Raw genomic sequence first — 22,875 nt, 5'->3', positions numbered from 1 at the left:
TTAGTGCCTGTGTTACATACTGGTGTAACTTAAAGACAAAATCATGTTTCGTAGTTCTTGTTCAGTTTCTTTAGGCAGACAAAAATGATCTTTTTTAATTAAAACAAAATCGCTATTGAAATCCTATGAAACCAAAAAATAAAGATAATAAAAGGATTTAAAGTACAAACATAGAATACAAACAAGACGAACAAACTTAATAAAATGGACATCATTACAATAAACAATAAAAGAAAACACATTTATATCATACACATTATTTTCAATGAAACCGTTAATAAAAATGTACTGTCTATATAGTACTTAAGGTATGTACAACAGGTGAATATTCGAATTAATATGAATTAATATAATACAAAGTTTTGTAAGAGAATCGTGTTCTTGAAAGAAAGAACTTTGCAATAATGTTCTTGATCATTCTCGATCTAACCTTTGTTTGAATTCGATTTGAATTTTCAATATGTATATGGAAAACTACAGAAACAAGCTCAATAGCCAAAAGTTTAAACATTATACGTTTAATGCTTTTGTTTTATCTCGGTTTGTCCACCTTAATTTTTGTGATGTTTGTTTATAATGTCATTATGATTTATATTTTGGACTACTAACTGACATATAGGCTGATAATATAAATAGTTTCAACATAATCAGAAACTCAAATAACCTACAAAAACGTACCTCTTGACTGCATTAAAACTCATAACTTTTTATTAATGCCTGCGTAACATTTTGGCGAATTCTTAAAGACAAACTCATGTTTCGTAGTTCTTGTTCAGTTTTAACAGGCAGATATCCAAGAACTTCATTATTTTCAACACATATCGCGTCTATAGTCTGTGCGTCTGCGAAGCTAATATTTTTTCTCCATTTACTAGCTGTCTCGGTTGAATTTCTTCTATTTGTATCATATGCGCTTCCATGAGTTTCAGACGATGTTTTATTGCTTAGAAATTTCTGGATTTTCTCACTAAATGCAAGTCCAACAAAGTCAAATATTTCCTTGGTCGTTGCATATGGAAATTCAGCCAATTCTTCGTACTGTATAATTTTTAATTTCTCTGGATATTGGTGAATGATTGATTTCGATATTGCAATATTTGTACTTAATGTGTGACATTCTTTGGCAATTTGACTAAAATCTGCTCGAAATCCCGTATTAGCCCACGACTGAAACATACCTCTGGGATCTCTTAATAAATGGATAACTTTCATATTTGGAAAGTGTGGGATAAGCTGTAGAACACGCCTCATTCTAAGCCGTATTGTTTTTATCACGATTATAAAAGAATTAGAACATAACTCTTTTTCCTTAGCGAGACATAATCTGATATCATTGTTTGCATGTTCAATGTCTTCCTCAAGTTTTGCTTTGCTTGTTCCGTTGGTTTTCAATAGTAAGTTCTTCAGTTTGTTTCCTTTATTAATATTACCACGTGCACACTGAACAGCGTCTTTCATAGAGTCTTTAAAGAGCGCATGATGACGATCTGTCAAAATATCATACTCTAAGGATTCTAAGTGACAGGTAAGAATGGACTTAATTGATTGGTCCACAGCACTATTCTTGTCCAACAATCTGAAAAAAATACCATAAAACAATAAGTTAAATTAATCATGTGTTGCATCGATTTCGTTTGTCGATGTATGGCCACAAGACGTTAATAAAATTATATGTTAAAGTGAAACTCTTATTCAAAATCAATATAAACAGATGCATAACAAACATCAATGTTGACTGAATAAACCTTTATCTACAAGTACCTTTAGTACCTTTGTACTTACTTATGGAAAATATTAATTACTGTAGCTGTGTATTTAATAGCAAAAAGCTATTGGTGAATGCGAAAATATTTACTGCTGTCTAATATATTTTCATTAGGTAGAAATACCATGTTTTATGCATTTATTTCACATTAAACACGGTATCCTTCATAAGAACAATTGTTTTCGACATTTATTCATCTTTATTCATCAGAATATTAAAATAATTTTATTAATTGTGATATATATTCTGGAGTAAGAGTGCATCTTTAAGCTTAGTGTGGTCTAACTTTACCGGCTTAACACTAACGGGGCTTCACATTGTTTAGACTGTTGTTGACATAATTCAGAATGGCATAAATGATACTGACCTTGTTATATTGTCCGCAGTGTTAATTTCAACGCTTTTATTTTTCTTGTCGCCAGTGTTTTGACGGTTAAACTTTGATTCAATTGTTCTCAGAGGCTCAAATATATAGAACGATTCAGGGACTTCTCTCAATATCTCGCCCAATAGAGTCGAACCAGTCCGCATATATGCCACAATCAAAACGATTGAAGCATTGCTTATTATATTTGATCCTCGTATTGCATGTGATTGGGGGCTGTTGGTAACGTTATCAATTGGTCGATTTTGACAGTGTAATTGGTCAGGTTGATACTCCCTAGTTGCTGACCCCATTTGTCTGTCAGGCGCGTCAGTATTCCAAGCTCTAGGAACTGAAATAGGAAACGTGTTTAGCTTGTTAAATGCACCTAGTATACAATAACGTAAATAGCTTTACAATTTGAAGAAGAATCGAAATTCATATTAAACCGTTTGATATTTTAATCACAATATTTCTAAACAAAGGGATTCTACGAGTCGTTTTGAGGAATGCGTCACATTATAACATCCTAACTAGAAGTCCGGTAAGTGATTTGTGCGTCCACTTCTTGGAATGTTAAATAATTATACAAGTATCACACAGTATTATAGATAATATTTATAATAAAAACTACAGAAATAAGCACAGTAGTCGAAAGTTTAAACATAAACCCCGTTTAATGGCACAGGGTAAACTCCAAAGACATAGAACACAACAACAAACAATCACAAACCAGAAACATGGAACAACAGCACAAAACTCCACAAAGAACACAAACAAAACTTAACCAACTTGGTCGATTTGTTTCACTATTGAACTTGATCATCGGAAATTAGTTCAAACAAACACCTGAATAATGAACATGGTGAGGTTGTTTGTTAAAATCCGTTGAGATATAATGCATTTGAACAATATGACCACATTTTGTAAGGATTGAATAACAAATGCTCAAGTAAGAGATTTGTCAACGTGAATTGAGTAATAATTTGAAAAATCAATGACCATTAGTTAGTCAGGCGATGTTGCTGACTTCGAAATTAATGAGAGAAATGGTCATCGTATAGAGCGGTCAAATGTTTATAAAATCAATGACCATAAGTTAGTCAGGCGATGTTGCTGACTTCGAAATTAATGAGAGAAATGGTCATCGTATAGAGCGGTCAAATGTTTAAAAAACAACGACCATAACTCCTAAATTTATAATGCGATCTGGATGTAAGGATGTAACCAATGTGGTAACGATTATCTCCGGTGGTAAGAAAACCTCAAACTTGGGAGCGGACAAAGTAAATTTGCTAAACGTTTGATAATTAAAAGAAATAAACGCATTCACTGGATTATCGAACTTAAAAGTCGAGATTGTATGCCAATAAACATTGTGATCAACATTGGTAACAATAACATGACTAATGCTTGACCAGGTGCGGACAAGTGCCCTCAAGATATGTCTGCCGTGCTATGCAGGTTCTAGCATAAGACAATTAAATTCTGAATTGAAATAAACAACAGTTTTAAATGGTTTCGTCAATCATCTCTGCAAATTTGAAGATTCAAGTGTCCGTGTGTTTGGCGAGCTATTCACAGAATTTAATTTACCATGATATGTTTTAGTAACAGGTTCCACGGAACGTATGAATTCGATTCCATCAACAATACAATAGTCAGTCCTGCACAAAGTGTTAACAGACATTTCGATGACATTTTCATCGATGTGTCCATTTTAAAACGCAAAACAATCCAAAAAATTTGAGAAAAACGTTTACATTTCAATAATTACACGTTTTATTAGTTACAATATTCACAAACACAAAAAGGGATTGTAGCACTTTACCGGGATGCTTAACTCAATGTGAACAAATAACGCCGAACAATTCAAACACGCTATATGACTTCAGTGAACATTTCCAGTCAACCAAAAGAAGAAAAAAAAAACCTTTTTGTATGATACCTGGTTGATATACCCAGTTCTTTATTTTAATAGTTCATTTGCTTACTTAAATTACAATTTATTTGAACATACAAAAATACATGACAATTTTCTTTCTGGATCGAAAACATGTGTCGGTGATTGTTTTAGCATTCTTTTCAGGGGGTAATATTAGTTCGCCAAGTCCCATATTTTAGCAAAATACACAAAGGATAACAAGGAATTATGACCCTTTTACGACATATTGCCCACGTTTACGGCTAAATCAGTAAATCAGTTGATTCAAAATTTATAGTGTTCATTCGAAAATGGAATTGGACAAGTTAATAAGCCTTTTTACGTCATCTTTGTGTGTATCTATGAAAGCAGATTATAAAACATTGCAACCATGTGGCGTAAAGATTGCATAACAAATGCTGAAGTTAGAGCGCTATAAAAGTGAATTTGGATTTGTTTTGAAAAATCAATGACCATTAATACACAGGTTATAATTGTTGCTGTTGATTAAACTGATGTCGAAAGGTTTTGTTCATAAAAGATGTAACCTATTTTGAAAGTGTTTAATAAGAAATGGTGATGGTATAGAGCGGTCAAAGTTTGACAAGCCAATGGCCATAACTCCCTATTTTAAAATGCGGTCTATGAAACATTGTAACCAATGTCAGGAGCGGTCCAGGAGTTGACGTTAGAGCGGGTGTAACTTAGGTTTTACTTGAGCTTCTCTCATGGAGAAGGAAAATTCACATAATTTATTTTTTTCTAAGGAAATTTAATTGGTTTAAGTGTTTGCAGGAGTTTTGGGGTGTACTCCCCTAAAAGAGTTTTAACAATTTTTAGTCGAAATTTTGCATTGGGGCATTTGATTTTCCTTTTTTCTCCTATTTCGAAAATAAAAAGAAACTTAGATGATTGGGGGGGGGGGGGGGGTGCTTGGATCATCTTGTGGAAACGATCATTTCCTGTTGTAAGAAAACCTCAAACATAGGAGCGGACACAATGAATTTGGTAAATTTTTCAAGACAATTCAAGGATATTAACACATGTATTGGTTTATCGAACTTACAAATTGAGCTTTTATGCCAATTAACAATGTGATCAAGATTGGTAACGATCGATAACATGCCAAGCCACGCAGGCGACATTATATACAATATCGAGCCAACTAGTTTTAAATCCATATCTTATTCAAGACAAATAAATTCTGAATTAAAAAAAAAACAAACATTGCAAATGGTTAAGTCAATCATCTCGACCAATTGGAAAATTCAAGTATCCGTGTGTTTGACGAGTTATTCACACAATCAAACTTACCATGATATATTTTAGTCACAGGTTCCACCGAACATATTCGATTCCATCTTATCAACAATACAATAGTCAGTCCTGCCCAAAGTGTTAACAGACATTTCGATGAATTTTTAATCAATGTGTTCATTTTTGCTCTATTTTAAAACGTGAAACAATCCATATTTTTTTGTAATAAAGTTCACATTACAACATACATAAACACATTAAACAAGGAACAATATAAAATAAATCAAAAAGTAGTTTTAACCCTTAACGGGTGCTTAATCAATGTGAACAAACAACGCCGCCCAATTCACATTAATTTACAACACTATCATTCGGAACACCTCGGCTATTTTCGATCGAAAACAACCTCGTGTGTATGCCGGTACATCAGTAGAAGTAGTTAGTAAAATTAAAACAAAATAATAGTAATAAAGTGTAGTGTTTTAACGTGTAAATTGTGTAACTAAATTTAAATTGATTGCCAATGAAATTTATTACTAGTATTGCATAAACGGTTAAGATTCCCAAGAGTAATGTCATTAAATTTAACTACTGGATTAAAATCATTACGCGATCTATTTGCAGCGCAGTTAAATATAAAGATTTCTGGCATTGTAAACCGTCCATATACATCTGAGGTTGTTTTCAATGGTAAAATGCAAAAGTGATCCAAATGTCAACACACTGTGACCTTTGTGAACCTTCATGGTCAACCAATGGAAAAAAACCTGTAACGAAGCACCTTGATAGGACGTTTGGTGGAAAAACCCATACTATAATTAAATCGTTCATTAGCTTACATAAAATACAGTTTACTATTTCAACATATTCAAGCACGTGACGAATTTCTTACTAGAACGAACACATGTGTCGATTTTTAAACTTTTTTTCAGGATGTAATGTTAGTTTGCAAAGTTTCATATTATAGCAAAAAAACACAAAGCATCACAAGCACTTATAACTCCTTAACGTCATATAGCACACGTTGAAGGGCTGTCAAAGTGAATTTAGTAATATTTTAAAAAATCAATGACCGTTACTACACAGGTAATAATGTTATGTTGCTTTTGATTGAACTGATGCCGAAGGGTTTGTTAACAGAGGATGCAATCTATTTTGAAAGTATTGAATAAGAAATAGTGAAGGTATAGAGCGGTCAAAGTTTGACAAGTCAGTGGCCATAACTCCTCAATTAATGTTGCGGTCTGGATGTAAAACTGAAACCAATGTAAAGGTTGGATCCAGGATTTGACAAAAAGGAGACGTGACTTAGGGGCGTAACCTTTTCTACTTGAGCATATTCCTCAGAACCGAAATTTAATTGGTTTAAGTGTTGGCGGAGGGAGGGGGCGGGTTAGGTGTACTTCCCTAAGATTTTTTTAAACCATCTCTAGACCGAAACGGTGCATATCGGGCATTTCATTTGCCATTCTTCTCCTATATAGAGAAGGGATAATTTGGATAATTTGAGCGGGGGAGGGGGGCACCCCTTTGGATACGCTTGTATGTGTGATAACGATCCAAATTACACAGGAGCAGTGAATTTGATACACTTTTGTCAATCAAGGATATTTACATATTTAGCGGTTTATGTAATCAAGATTGGTAACTATAACATTACCAAAACTTAACCGGAGGACATGAAGGTGACCGGCAGCGGGTGCGGACATGTCCCCTATATGTCTGCCATGCTACGCAGGCGACATTATATACAATATCGAGCCAACTAGTTTTACCTCCCTATCTTATATAAGACAAATAAATTATGAATTAAATAAACAACAATTTTAAATGGTTACGTCAATCATCTCGGCCAATTGGAAGATTCAAGTATCCGTGTGTTTGACGAGCTATTCACACAATTAAACTTACCATGAATTGTTTAAACTTACCATGATTTGTTTTAGTCATAGGTTCCACGGAACATATTCGATTCCATCTTATCAACAATACAGTCAGTCCTGCCCAAAGTGTTAACATACATTTCGATGAGTTTTTCATCGATGTGTCCATTTTTATTCTATTTTTAAACGCAAAACAATCCGTAATTTATGTGAAAAAAGTTCAGATTACAATATTCACAAACACAAATATTCACAAACACAAAAGGTGGTTGTAGCACTGTAGCACGGGTGTATAACTCAATGTGAACATATAACGCCGAACAGTTCAATCACGCTATATGACTTCTGTTAACCTTACCGATCAACCAAAAGAAAAGCACATTGAAATATGATACTTGGAGGATACACCCTTTACTTCAACTGAATTATTCATTTGCTTACTTAAAATACAGGTTGTTTCAACATACCTATACATGACGATTTTCTTACTTGATTGTAAACATGTGTCGGTGATTTTAAACATTCTTTTTAGGAGGTAATATTAGTTTGCCAAGTCCCATTTTTTTGTAATATACACATAGCATAACAAGCAATGATTACGTATACCAACTGGCTCTTTTACCACATATTGCTCAACTTTAAGGCTAAGTTTAAAGAATCGGACATGTTCATTTCGATATTTAGAATTTGGCTTAGCTTGTCTGCGTCATCTATCAAAGCAGATCGTAAAAAAGCGATACCAATACCAAGTTCAATAAGGCATTCCAAATGATCTCCTTATTTCACTGATTATCTATAACATCAAAATTATTTTGAAATGTTTTATGTTTTATAAAATGTTCTTTGTTATGAATTCTAACAAATCCAAACTGCATGCAATAACAACGTTTTATACGAATTGCGGCAAAAATTATTCATTAGACAACGTTTACAATACTTGCCAAAATGGCATGGAATTCAGTGTACCAAACGGGGATGGGTTGTGGGTGTTACCCTCGTCAATTGTATTCACTATTTGTATATCATTTCAATTACAGTTTTATAATATTCTAATTGATAATTATCTGAATAAATGTTGAGCTATATTTGTTGGACATTTCTTCTAATTCAGTCACAAACCTTCTTTAAATCTGTTTGAATTAGTATTGCCAATAAATGTAACACATTGTATTTTTATCCATGGGAAGTAACTCTCCATAATCAAGTTGAATAATAAAGGACGAACTATGACTAAAGATGTTTAATTTCACAGTATTATAAACTCACTACATTTAGGGTTTCAAATAACCAAGGCATCAAATGTGTACGGCCTAAGGCCCATTATTTAATGATTCAGGGGCTGTATTAATAAAACCTCTTAGTCACTGATTGACAGTTTTGACTTTATTTTACTTTTTTTGTCTCTAAATAAGCTGATTTTGGTATAAATGTAGTCATATAAAAGTAACGCTCAATAGAACAGGTATCAATTGTTTGAAAAACTGGCGAAAATTTCTCTCTTTTTTTTAAAAAAAAGCGGTAGTAACGCTTTGAGCCAGAAAACATCAATTTTCAGAAAAATGTGAAAAAGTTGTTAAAACTACCATTTTTTAAAAATAGTATGAAAAATAGCGAAAAAAATCATAATTATATAGGCATATGAATACATTTTATGAAAAAGAGAGCATTGAAATATTCGTTGTTAGAAAAACTAAAAATAAGTTGAAAGTTGGAAATATTCACTTAGATGCACTGTATAAATACAGCCCTAGGTCACTCAAGGGAAAATATGACTTTTGTTTCTACATTATAAAAAGAACAGCATCAGAATGATACTCAGAAAAAACACAAATGATTTTTGTAATTTCTAAATTCTGTTAATTTCTAAATTCTGTTAAATCCATATTAATGTAAGCGTTGCTTTTTATCATACTTGTATTTACTTTATACTTTTCATTATTTATCTGTTTCAAAACTAATGCAGGATGATATGTATATATTTTTCAATTAAATACTTGTTAATCCAAATGTTGCTGGTGCATGTATTTATATCGTTAAACAGTAGATATAGACCTTGAACAACACGGTATAGTGTAACCATCATTCATGTCCATGTGTGTTGCATATCGCTCAACATGTGTGACCTGGCTTGCCCGAAATCCGATAAGACAGTAATAATAATATTCCAATCGTAGATAGCTGAAAAGACCTTTATTAGTCGGTTACGAAACATAAGTTTAGTTGTGAAAGCATGGTCCAAACATATTCAAAATATATTTATTGTTTTTAGACACGCCTCAGTGATTCCATTCAGTCGATTGGCCGATTAATTCTACAGTCCAATCAAAACAATCAGATTCAACTCTTTAATCTTGACTTAAGTTTAATCTAATTCAGTTATTGAAAACGCGTTTATAGTTTTTAAGCATGCATCCTAGAGGGAAAGGAAATGCTCTAACCAAGATAAGATATTCAGAAGTTAATTCAATATACGTCATGCAATGTACTAGATATGGCTTAACAGGAAATAAAAGCATTCCAAAAATGAGAATTGCATCAGCCCTTATACTATCAGAGGCAAATGAACATGCTTATATCGTTTGGGTATTAAAGTGACACGCTTATTCCAAATCAGGACAAACACATGTATAACAAACATAAATTTTGACTGATAAACCTTCGACTACTTACTAAATAATTCAATTATGGAAAATATTAATTACTGATAACAAGATTGTAACCGTGTATTTAATAGCAGAAAGCGCAAATATATTAAAATGATTGGTGAATGCTAAAAGATTTACTGTGGTCTACTATAGTCTCATAAGGTAGGAATACGGTGGTTTATTCTCATTTCTTTTAAATTAAACTCGGTATCCTTCATAAAAAATATTGTTTTCGACATTTTTTTCATCCTTTTTGGAATATTAAAACAAAAGTATTAATTGTGGTAAATCTTATCTGGGAGTAAGAGTGCATCTTTATTTGAGAACAGCTGTTTAGCTTATATAACTATCGACTAATCATAAAACATTTGTTCAGTATTATGGAAGGTAATTTAACCATATTTCTTAACGTCCAATGTTTGTTTTAATGGTGTCCTAATCTCTGAAAATTTCAAGATCAATATTTTTTATTGCTTACGACGGCATTTGGTTTTATTCTATAATATATAGACATAGCAGTATATAAACAACTTAATGATGCAAAAACAAGCACCAAACATAACTGTATTTGACGTTATTCAAACAATGCAAAACGCTCCATATCAGTGCGCAGATTCATGCAAGACTTGACTGCAAAATCAGTAAGTTGAAGCAAACATCAGCTGTTTTATTGTTTTACTTTAGGAACAAGATCAACCATGACCTATTTTTGAACGAAGATACGGAATTGGTGCCATGCAATTTTCTAATTATTGATTAGAAAAATACCATTACCAGTACCAAGGTAAAAAAGGTGCATTTACAGCTTGATATAAAACACTAGAGCTGTCACAGGAGTGACGTATACCCCCTGAACACAGGAATAGTAAATGGTTTCTTTGAAAAAAGGGCAGACCTCGGAGATTATTGTACATTGCATTTTCTCATCATGCCAGTGTGCCGTTTAATTGAAATCCATTTAGTAATTGAGAAGTTACGCCGCTGACAAGAAAAAACAAAAAAGGGCAATAACTCTGTAATTAGGTGAAACAGAGTTACGGTCCTTATTCACTGCACTTCCTATCATTGTGCTTTACCATGATTTGAAGTTTGATTAAATCCATCCACTATTTTTAAATTATGCTCCGGACAGGAAAAAATGCAACAGACCAACCACAGGGTGGCTGCAAAATACCCCCTAAAATTTAGATTGACGGGGGGGGGGGGGGGGGGGGTCACAAAGGTCAGTCACAAAACTCGTATAACTTTAATACTCATATAGCAACAATATTGCACAATGACGTTTATTTGAAATTTTCAATACATTTCTATAAGTTATGTTGAACACATCATGAATACGCAACATATTGAGTTATTTAACTTAAAATCACATCCCCTAGAGATTCATTACACATACCTATAATGCATATTGGAAAATGTAAAGTTATGTTTGGTTTATACTTATTCATTTGAGCTGGAGATTGTGAAGATAGCTAAAAGCTGACATGAATCAGTCTCGAGCCCATTACTTCGGCAAAGATCAGTACTGTGTCAATTTTGAAAGCGTCAAATGATAATATTATATTGCCCTATCTGGGATCAAACACATGACCTCTTGAGTGAGAGGCGGACACTGATTCAACTTCACTCTCAACATAAGTCAACTGAATAGAAAAGTTCAGATAGCAACAAATGTTAGGAGGTATGTTCAACATCCAGGAAAGTTTCTCTATAACATATTTCAGTTCTCAATTACATAACTTCACCCTCTTCTTCGCTGCTCCATTCCACACCATTTTCACTCGACACATTTTCCAGATTTTCATCTGGTATTTCACCAACTTCGAGTTCAGAATCCACAACTTCTCCATCATCTGCAACATAGTTTATCATCTCACTACTCGCAACACTACTTACAATGTCTTCAGCTTCCTGAAAGGTCTTCTTAAATTTACCTTTCTTTGTTTTAGACTTTTTCTTTTTCTTTATAACTCGCACTTCACCCTCTGCTGGGCTTTCAAGAAAGACATTTGTAACTTGCTTAGATGGTTTTGGTTTAGATTTTTTAGTTTTAGTTTTGTGTACTTTCTTATGCTTCTTCTTCACTCCTAATATCTCTTCAACAGCTTCATTCACTTGATTTTCCTCTTCTGAAGATTGTTCATAATGTGATGATGATTTGTATTTTGATTTACTACCTGACTGATAATCATCTTCAACACTTTCACCACGTTCAGAGCCTCTATCATATGATCTATCTTTGGTTTTAGATCTACTTCTATCTCTTCGACCTCTAGATCTTGACCTGCTTCTTGAGTAGCTTTTATCACTTGATGACCTTGATCTATCTCTTCTTGACTTCGATCTACTTCTCGATCTAGAGTAACTCCGGCTACGGCTTCTTGAATAACTCCTTCGCCTTGATGAAGATGATGAATGCCTTCTCCTTGAGTAACTCCTAGACCTTGACCTCGATCTACTTCTTGAACTAGATGATGAGTGGCGCCTCCTCCTTCTTCTTGATCTTCTTGATCTACGCCTGGATGACCTTGACCTGGAAGAACTAGAACTAGAATCTGAATGCCTTCTCCTTAGTTTCTTAGCTTTTTTCTTTAACCAATCTTCAAATCCACTTTCCTTCAGAAATTCCTGCATAAAGGTAGCATAAAATGGATCCATCGTAGGCATCATTGGTGGTGGAAATCCTCCTCTAAAAGGACCTCTTCCTCTGAAAGGTCTTCCCCTTATGAATGGACGCCCTCTCATTTCAAATCCACGTCCATGATACGGCCTACGCCCATAAAAATGTGATTCCCTGAAATGTTCTGAAACTCTATGGCGTTCTCGATCAATATTGTCATCTTTACACTCATCTCCAACAGTTTTATAAGGAATACCTAACTCACTTATGTCAACAGGTTCATCTTTTTCAAAATCAGACCTTTCATCTCTTTCACTTTCTCGTCTATGTTTTTCTCTTATATCTTTGTCTTTACTCGAACCTCTCAAATATTTCTTGTCTTGTTTTTCATAAGAATGTGATCTACCTCTCTTGTGTCTTTCTTCTGAATGCCTACCATTTCCAGGAGATCTATGTTCTAATCTATCCCTACTGTATCGTTCCTCCGACTGATTTTCAGAACTGTACTGCCGTTTATGTTTTTCTGAACTATGCTCCCTGCTTTCAGTTTCGCGTCTCTCCCTGTGGTATTCTGGTGACCTATGGCTTGCACTTTGCCTTTCATACTCCTTAAATTGTCTATCATCCATTCTTGGATGCCTTCCTCTCTCAAACCCTCTTCCCCTGCCTCTATATTCATGTCCTAAATGACCATGAAACCGGTGGCTTCTTCCACGTCCTCTTTGAAATCTTGGAGGCGTTCCGTCTCTTTCATGTCTATAATTGCCCCTTTCATGAAAATTACTTGATCTAGGGCTTGAATGTGGACTGCCCTCTTTATCATCATACAAAATTGCAGTTCTTCCTGGATATTTCCTCACATAATCATCAGGAGAATTGTGACGCCTGAAAGATGACTTGTTCTCAATTTTTGCACTCATCTCTGCTTCACTATCTTCAATCAATACTGCATTATGTTCTCGTCTACTTTTCTTTCCCCTAGACTTATGTTTATCATCACCCATTTCAGTCCCCCTTTCTCGTAACTCTTCCATGTCTGCATACATACTTCTTTTACTGATTATTTCAGCAAGATCTTTTCCAGCTACAGGTAGTTTCTTCACCTTTTTGCTCTTCTTAACTACCTTTTTCGACACATTTTTATTAGATTCCTCCTCTGATGCTGATGAATTCTTGGCGCTTTCATCTGACACCTTTACTTCCTTTACTATCTTGCCTTTCTTTTTCACGCTCTTTTCATCTTGATCTGATTCATCACTGTCCTCATTGTCTTCATAACTCTCATAATCTCTGGAGGTACTAGGCTGAGTTATGTCTATTTTCTTCTTCCTCAATTTCTCATACTTCCGATACTCTGATCTCAGTTTTTGATCAACTATCCCAGGCTCTGCTTCATCTTCCACTCCATGGTGGTCATCCCGATCAGAGGTGTAATCATCTGCTGAACCTGTATCTGACCATTTGGCTTCAAATCTGAAAGCAAATCAAGATTAACTGAATAATACTATAACTCACATTTTAATAACATTTACAAATATAAAATGTTGATGTTTAATTCTCAAAATACACAAGAGTCAAAACAAATGGATTAATCATAAAAGTGTAATATAGTAGCATAATGGTGGTAAACAAAAAATAATTTCTATGGTTTAATTAAACAAGAGGCCCAAAAGGGCCTATGCTCTACTGGCATGGCTCTTGAGGTCATTTTCAATCCAGTAATAGGCAACAAATATATAGTACACTTTTAGTGTTTGGGTTAGCTGAAAATGCTGCACATTCAACATCTGAGGACAGGAAGTGTTATAAGCAGATCAGTTGCATGAACTATTTTAATATGTGCCAAGTAAAGGTAATCTGAGAGTAAACAAGAGGCCCAAAAGGGCCTATGCTCTACTGGCATGGCTTTTGTGGTCATATCAATCTACAGCATGTATGTATGGGTAAAGGGCAACAGACATATAGTTTATGTTTTGTGTTTGGGTTACCTGAAAATGTAGCACTTCAACATCTGAGCCCAGAAAGTATTGTAAGCAGATTAGTTGCATGAACTATTTTAATATGTGCCAAGTAAAAGTCATCTGACAAAAAAAAAATGCTTTCAAAACTGTACTCATAGTAAAAATTTCTGTAGTTTTAAAAGTTAAAAAAGTTGGTCAAAAGGTCAAAGTCAAGGGCATCCTAGGACAACATTGATCAATTTGAACAAACATTCACAATCAATTGTGCTGAGATGGATGCACGAACACACAAAAAGATTTTCACACCTTTCCAGATTTATGTTTACCAAACCTGTGAACCCTGGGTGTGGCCAGTAACGACACCAGGTGCATAACTTGAACATTCACAACCAATTTTGTTAAGATGAATGCGCAAACTACAGAACTTAAAGCTAAAAAATGGCTTTCAAAAAGAACATGGCAGAGTAATTCACAAAATCAACTGCAGAAGCAAAAAGCAAATTGTCTCTCAAAATCCTAGACTTGCAAATTGTCTCCCTTAACTCTAGACTTGAATTTACATGTACATGTAATCTTGGCTAAAAATAGAATTCGCTCATGCAGACCTGGCTAAAAATAGAAAGCATTTCTTTCAAGTTCTTTCAAACTTTCATGGCCCATAATCTAGGCATTTACATGTATGGGCGGATCTGGCTGGTTTTCGAAAGGAACCGAGCTCTAATGGATATCTAGATACTGTACAAGTTTCATCGAGATACAATCAAAACTGAAGACTGTATCGTGTTCACAACCAATTGTTTACAGACGCACAAACGCACGACCGCACGGACGCACGGATGCACATACTACGTACACATTACCATCGCATAAGCTCTTCTGGCCTTTGTAGAGCTAAAAATATTTGCTTTCAAAACTACTCATCGTCAAAATTTCATTTCTGTAGCTTTAAAAATAAAGTCGGTCAAAGTCAAGGACATTCGAGGACAACATTAATGCTTGTTTGCAAAACTGTTCACATGGTAAAAATTTCATTACTGTAGCTTTAAAAATTAATTAAGTAAGTCAAAAGGGGTGGGACCAACTTTTGCCCAAGGGGCATTATTTCAAATGTTTTCAATTGCATCATATGATGCTCCACAACAAATATCAAAGGTATGGGCCTTGTGGTTTGAAACAAGAAGATTTTGAAAATATATATATATAATAAGTCTCTATGAAACCCAGGGCAGTGCCAGTTTTGACCCAAGGGGCATAATTTGAACAACCATGGTAGTGGACCACTAAATAAAACCTTGTTCAAAACAGCAAGGATTTGCATAGTGGTTTCAGACAAAAAGGTTTTTAACATTTCCCAATTTAAGGTGGGGGGTCCGTCCCTTACAAAGTAAAGAGGACTCTTCCCTGGGCCTCCGCCAACGTCGCCGAGGTCGTTTGCATTTGCCGCAATGGTCACTTGCGGGACAATCTCCGGGGGGGGGGGGGGGGCAGTAATGACCCCAGGGGCATAATTTGAACAAACCTTCGCAAGCAATTGTGACTTTACATGTAAACTTGGCTAAAAATAGCTTTAAATAGCATTTTTTAATACTTTCAAGACCCATAATCCAGGTTTGCATGGGCAGATCTGGCTGGTTTTCCAAAGGAACCAAGTTCTAATGGATATCTAAATACTGTACAAGTTTCATCGAGATACAATCAAAACTGAAGACTGTATCATGTTCATAAGCAATTGTTTACAGACAAACTGATTTTTTAATACATTCAAGGCCCATAATCTAGGCATGCATGGTCGGATCTGGCTGGTTTTCGAAAGGAACGAGCTCTTATGGATATCTAAATACTGTACAAGTTTCATCGAGATACAATCAAAACTGAAGACTGTATCATGTTCACAAGCTAGGTTTACACAATAGCATTTTTTTATACTATCAAGGGCCATAATCTAGGCATGAATGGGAGGATCTGGCTGGTTTTCGAAAGGAACCGAGCTCTGATGGATATCTAGATACTGTACAAGTTTCATCGAGAGCTCTAATGGATATCTAGATACTGTACAAGTTTCATCGAGATACAATCAAAACTGAAAACTGTATCATGTTCACAAGCAATTGTTTACAGACCCACGGATGCACATACTACGTACACATGACCATCGCATAAGCTCTTCTGGCCTTTGGCCAGTAGAGCTAAAAAATACTTCCACATATGGGTAATCAAAGCAAGCAAACATGATTTACATTTCAACTGATACATTCCTTGTGTTTCTGAGGAAACAAGAGCCGTCATAAGACAGCGCGCTTGACTACGCCGCTTTGACTTAGAATACAATAACATAATCTCTTTATGTCAAACCTAACTAAAATTATTCGATACATAAGGTGATACTGATACTGATGCTGCCCTCCCACCAGCCCGCCCAAACAATGACCCAAGTCATTCAAATAACTTGATTTCCCATTATGAAAATGTGGTAAAGAATATACAAATATGCCTTTCAGGAAATAAAAAAAAAAAATCAAAAAAATCAAGGGCCATAATTTGTATTTATGCTTAAAACGGAGTTATGTTTCTTGTTGTACATGTAAGATGGTCGTAAATAATTTTGAATTTTATTAAGTGCATTTAATGAACGGTATAGAAGTTTTTTTATTAAAGTCCCAACTTGCCCTTAACTTTTACTTGCCTAAAACTTTAACCCAAGTCAATCAGGGGCCATAACTTGTATTAAGGATATGGAGTTATGTAACCTCATTGGGTGATGGTCCTGAACAATTGTGTGAAGTATTAAGTCAATTGAATGAAGGGTATAGAAGTTATTAAACAATATCCCAACCTGCCCTAAAACTTTAACCTAAGTTCCATAGTCAATCAGGGGCCATAATTTGTATAAACGATAATATGGAGTTATCTAACCTCATCATGTGATGGCCCTGAACAACTGCGTGAAGTATTAAGTCAATTGAATGTAGGGTTTTGGACTTATAAGTGAAAATCCCAACTTGCCCTAAAATTTTAACCAGACGCCGACGCTGGGGCGAGTAGTATAGCCCACCTATTGGTCCTATTCTTTGAATAGTCGAGCTAAAAATGTAAACATTTACATTGTGCCATTAAACAACAAAATATCTGAATTATTCAAACAATTTGAAAGAAAATGGCTACATGACGTTTAAGATTTTAAAAAACCCCAGAAAACTCTCCACAAAACTCATACTTGTCATGTTTCCATCTCTTGACCTTGGCTGGTGGAGGAGGTGATTTCTCTTCCTTGGCTGAAGGAGGAGGGGGGTCATCATATTCTGTGAATGATTTCTCAGATTCTGAATCTGATTTACCAGTCTTTTCTACAAAGTTATCACTCATTTGGGCATGTTTTCTCCGAGAGTCCCTTATGTACAACCCCGTACACTGGTCAGAGTACTTGATGGCATCAAATTCACCATAGTCGACATTTTCAGGCTCTCCCTCCCTCTGGAAGTCATCATGCTCGGCCCTGAACCTGAAGCATTTATATTATTAAGAAGGCTTTAAGATGTATATAAAATTGTTGCAATATTTTTTAACTGACAAACCTTATTGAATTTTATTTCAGTAAACATATTTGGATACTTTTAACATCTTAAACAGTTTATAATATATTAAATTTAAAGATATTTAACAAAGACACAAAACAACATTCCCACATCACAATCTGCAGGGGCTTCAATAAACATCCCAAAATTTGACCCCAGGCATTTTGAAAGTTCCTTATAATAGCCTGGTACGCAGCTTTTAATGGGACAGGATGTTTTCATTATCTCTGAATCTAATACCAACTCATCAGTTTATTGCTTCAATTCTTTTCAACTAGAAGCGTTAAGTAACTTCATCACTGCAAATCTATAATTCCTTACTGAACATGAATAATCACACACCTATTTCGTCCACCTGTTCGACGCCTAGATGCCATGTGTTGTTTGTATTTCCTTTCACTACCGTCTTTACCCTTCAGATCTTGCCTGTAGCTGTGCCTGAGAGTGCTGACCAGGGTGTTATTTAGGAAGCGCTTATTCGGCAGAACGTCCCTCTTCTGCCTGGAATGCAAACAGAATCATAAGTTTATATACACTCATTATCTACATCTACAAAATTATATTTTCTTCATCGTTATGACATACATTATAAATTAATCAATTTCCTTATTCATGATAATAGCTGAAAGCATATAGAATCATCAGTTCATTCCGTGGAAAGAAAAAAGTAATGATGTCTGACCCAAACCAAGTTACCTAAAAATCATTAAACTGTACTGATGGCATACAATAACAAGCAATGATTGTTGTCAAAGACAACAACTGCTTGTCTGGTTAGCACATTGGTAAGCGCACTTGCTTCTCACTTATGCCACCCAAGTTATTCCCGGCCTGGGCACACGTGAGTTTTGTTTGTGGTCACCAAGCCAGACAAGTGGGTTTTTTCTCCGGGAACAACAGTTTTCCCCACAAATTAAGAACTTACTTTTTTTGTGTGTCTACAAGAGTGATTAATATAATGTTGTAATAACCTGTTTCACAATTGTAAAATATAGAAGTTTAAATTAAAAGTGTCCATACAATGTACAAGTACCTAGATTTGTAGTTGTTTTAAATATTAAAAGTTTACGATTTTTTTACCAGTACTTACAAAGCAAGAGCACCAAAGTCTTTATAAATTTCCTTAGATCGCCTTGCATCCTTAAGAATCTCTTTGACAGCTTGTCTGAAAGAAATTACAATAAAATGCTAAAAACCATTCTTTGCACATACCAAGCTTTTGTTTAAAGTTTTTACTTTTCAAATAAAGAATGTAGTGCAAAATATAACTAGAACATCCCGACTTCACAGCATAACAAAGTTCTTTGAGCTGGAAAAGTCATCTTTATTTGGTTAACATTTGTACAATTTGTAATTTAGAATTAATTTTCATCAAAAGAGGAAACAGCTTAGTTATGGAGCTAGTTTAAATGTCACATGGAGTTTTGGAATACTTAGTCTTACGCCTGACAGGCAAAATCAAACACCAATAAAATTGAAATAGTTCAACGTCGGCATACATGCCATATCCGCCGGAGGGGGAAAAAATCCCCGGAATTTCGACCCATCCCCCGGTCTCCCGGAGGGAGATGAAAATCCCCCGGAATTAAAAAAAGCGTGTTTAAAATTACGCAAAATTATCACAGGGTTTAATTATATATGCCTGTTTACAGTTATAATGCCCTTCCTGTCCTGAAGCTTAATTGGATTATCAACTGATGGTGTGTTTTAACAACACCTATTGGGTGACACTTAATAAATCAGCAGGGCACATTTCATGCATTGTTTTGATTGAAACTGACAGAATTTGCATAAGAAATGTCAATTAGACTGGTCAGATAAAAGGTCGATTTTCATTGGTTAAAACTATAATTTTTATCCAATCAGAGAGGATGTAACAAATTAAAGTGTTCTTCAAAACATGTGTCACATTCGGAACTCCTCGGCCATTTTATCGAAAACAACCTCGGATGTATTTGGACGGTTTACATACTCAAAAAGTGGTACGTTTAAGTCCGCTGCAAATAGATCGCGTAGTAATCTGAATTAGTTGTTAAACTTTATGACTTAACTCTTGGGAATCTTAATCATGTTTGCAATAATACACTTCACTGGCAATCAATTTAAACTGAGAGCAATGAATACAACTCTTAAACACTACATTTAATTAATGATATTATTAAAAAATTTACGGACTACTTCAACTGATGTACCGGCATACATCCGAGGTTGTTTTTGAAAATAATGGCCGAGGAGCTCCGAATGCATGTGTCATTGTCATCCAAAGGATTTATAATTTAAAGGTGACAGTAAATTATTCAGTAAAGAAAAGGATTTAAATAACTAATAGACAATGCTGTTCTTTGTTATACCCCACTAATATGTTTACATACATGACATGACCTTCATCGCAAATATCGGAAAATAACAACTTCCAAAAGAGAAACTGAAAGTAGACAACTCGGATGAAATGACTTTTATTTTAATATTATGGTGGTGATGTTTTTATTTTTTGGTGAATGCCAAAAGAAGATATGTTTATGAACTTAAACAATAAATTATGCATTTGCTTTTATCAGAAACAAACAAATCTGACTATTTGGGAATTGAAATGAAAAATATTTATAATTCATTCCATTCTCTCTATTAGTCTGAAAGTCATCATTTTTGAGCATAGGCAGCAGATTTTGTATCCAATTTTAGAGGAAGGTAGGCCCATTAAATTGTCTCTGAAACATATTTTTCTGTGAAGTATTTTATTTTGCAAGTGAGTGCCTTTATTATGCAATATGGCTGTGTCTCATAAAAATATAGATGAAGGGCTGGAAAAAGGGGTAGACAAGGTGAATTGGCACGTGTGTCATGCCCGTAATGCTACATGGCGATGATGAAAATCCCCTGGTATGTGACCCAATTCCCCTTAAATTCTGGACATAATCCCCTCGGGAGCCTTTCAAAATTATGGCAATTTTTTTTTTTCGTACTTGCGTTTTAAAATACTTTGAAATTTTGCCGAATTAGACCTGCTAAAAAATCCCCCTGAATACTACCAAAATCCCCCTGAATTTTCAGACTTTCGAACAAATCCCCCTGAATGGTCTCCAGAAAATATGGCATGTGTGCGTCGGGCTATTTGTTGGGTTAAACATCACTTCTCTCCTCTCTCCAGTGTTACAAACATGCAGGAAAGTCTTGGTTGGCGCTCACTCGAACAACATAGACTAGATTCACAACTTGAAATGTTTTACAACATATGCATCATCATGTTGCTATTACTCTGCCATCTTTATTCAAACATCAATGAGATTAACCAGACTTATGCACCCACTATGTTTAAGACAAATTCAAGTAAATACTGACTATCACAGATTCAATCTGTTGTATTTTGGGACAGTTTGCCATATCATATTGTCACTATCCCCACCCCTGACGCATTCTAGGTAGCTGTGGCAACCATTAAGCATTAGATAAGCAAGCATTGGTTTAATCTTTTTACCAGTTCACCAATCACTTTTTATCATGTTACTTAAGTTCAGCTTTCTTTTTATACATACTCCAATTCTCACTGTTCTGATGTAGTCTAAAATAATAGACGTGTTATACAGGATTCTTCCAATCCCTAACGTCTAAACGGGAATGTGCAAAAAACAGGGGTGTTTTAAAAATATTGAAATTGTTTTAAGTGAACTAATTTATGGTTGAAATTGATCATAAAGAGTTATATTCATATTTTACCATGTAAGTGAAATGTTATTTTGCACTAAACAAGCATTTAATGCCTTAAAACAAGTTGTTTACCTTTCTAATAAAACGAAAGTTGACTGACACAGACAACAATTATGCGAAGGGGAACAACTCGATACAATCGTAATAACTCGGCCTCCTCCGACAAAGCTTCGAGATAGACCTCGTTATACAATCGTAACAACTCGGCCATGGCCGAAATGTTCCGAGCGATTTAAAACTGTGCCCTAAAGCCTTGCAGGTGCCCTTCATGTATATATCGTTATGTTTTGACAGAATGAAATGAAGAAAAGCCGTCAAACTCATTATTATAAGTTGGATATTTAATTTTTGTGTACGGAACTAATATAAAATAACATTTTCTGGTAATATTTCTTGTTTTTATGATATTTTATAGACGCTATATGCTTTAACCCGGAATCCTGATCGGAACAACTACCCACTTTTGATACTAAACAATTTGTACGTGAAGGATTTGCCATATCAAAAATCTAAAAAAAAATCCGTCAACGTACAATTATTTGGACTATGTTCTGATGTTGATTTTTTTCATCAGTGTTTTATTTTTTCAGTTTTCACTAACAAGCCGGCGTGCACCATTCATCCGAGTAGAACATGAAAGAAGCGTTGAAAGTATTCATGGATAACTACAGTTCTGTAAAGTGTACTGTTCAAGTTTGGTAAGATGGATAATATTGTCAATAGCTTCCAATCTGAAATACTGTACTTGTCCTTTTTAGATGTGATATTCCCTACTAATGAGGTGTGTCCATAAAAGATCCGTAAAATGACAGACATTTAATAAGGTTCTAATGTTATCATAAAAATAGGACATGATCAGCTCGGAATATAGACTACATCGACTTGTGAAACCGGCCCAGGATTATTTACACGAGGTTATTTGACACTTCATGGAAACAGACTATAAAATATTTAGAAATTAGTTGTTTTAACGAAACATTATGAAATTCTTGCATGCAATAAAATAATACAATTGCATATAGCTATACCCTTCGAGTGTAATTCGCTCAGAATCACTCATTTTCTGCTTTAAAAAGACAAACAACCGAGCCTGTACATGATCACCGTTTGACAATGGCGCATGCGTAAAAACGTCTTCGTACTCAAACTTCGGCTACCCTTATCCCACTAATGCCTTTT

At 34.8% G+C, this 22,875-nt stretch overlaps 2 protein-coding genes across 3 annotated transcripts; both read right to left on the bottom strand.

Annotated features, from left to right (window-relative positions):
* Positions 1-41: 41 nt before the first annotated feature.
* Positions 42-7,628, bottom strand: LOC128226976 (carbohydrate sulfotransferase 1-like). Of its 2 annotated transcripts, none has more exons than XM_052937117.1 (3): positions 7,242-7,628; positions 2,133-2,481; positions 42-1,576 (listed from the first exon to the last, which is right to left on the bottom strand). In XM_052937117.1, exons 1-3 carry the CDS (start codon positions 7,360-7,362, stop codon positions 691-693), a joined length of 1,356 nt encoding a protein of 451 aa, XP_052793077.1. In that variant the 5' UTR covers positions 7,363-7,628; the 3' UTR covers positions 42-690. The 2 variants fall into 2 exon arrangements, with proteins under 2 accessions (XP_052793077.1, XP_052793076.1); XM_052937116.1 differs by lacking the exon at positions 7,242-7,628 and adding an exon at positions 5,368-5,527.
* A 3,437-nt stretch (positions 7,629-11,065) lies between these two features.
* Positions 11,066-22,842, bottom strand: LOC128228838 (peptidyl-prolyl cis-trans isomerase G-like). Its single transcript, XM_052940348.1, has 5 exons — positions 22,725-22,842; positions 19,082-19,156; positions 18,334-18,492; positions 17,634-17,918; positions 11,066-13,931 (listed from the first exon to the last, which is right to left on the bottom strand). The coding sequence occupies exons 1-5, from the start codon at positions 22,754-22,756 to the stop codon at positions 11,570-11,572; spliced, it is 2,913 nt and encodes a 970-aa protein (XP_052796308.1). The 5' UTR covers positions 22,757-22,842; the 3' UTR covers positions 11,066-11,569.
* Between the last annotated feature and the right edge of the window lie 33 nt (positions 22,843-22,875).

The sequence above is a fragment of the Mya arenaria genome, chromosome 3 (assembly GCF_026914265.1).
Source record: "Mya arenaria isolate MELC-2E11 chromosome 3, ASM2691426v1".
Taxonomy (NCBI): Eukaryota; Metazoa; Mollusca; class Bivalvia; order Myida; family Myidae; genus Mya; species Mya arenaria.
Note: the sequence above shows the minus strand (reverse complement) of the source record. Positions and strands in the feature narration are given on the sequence as shown.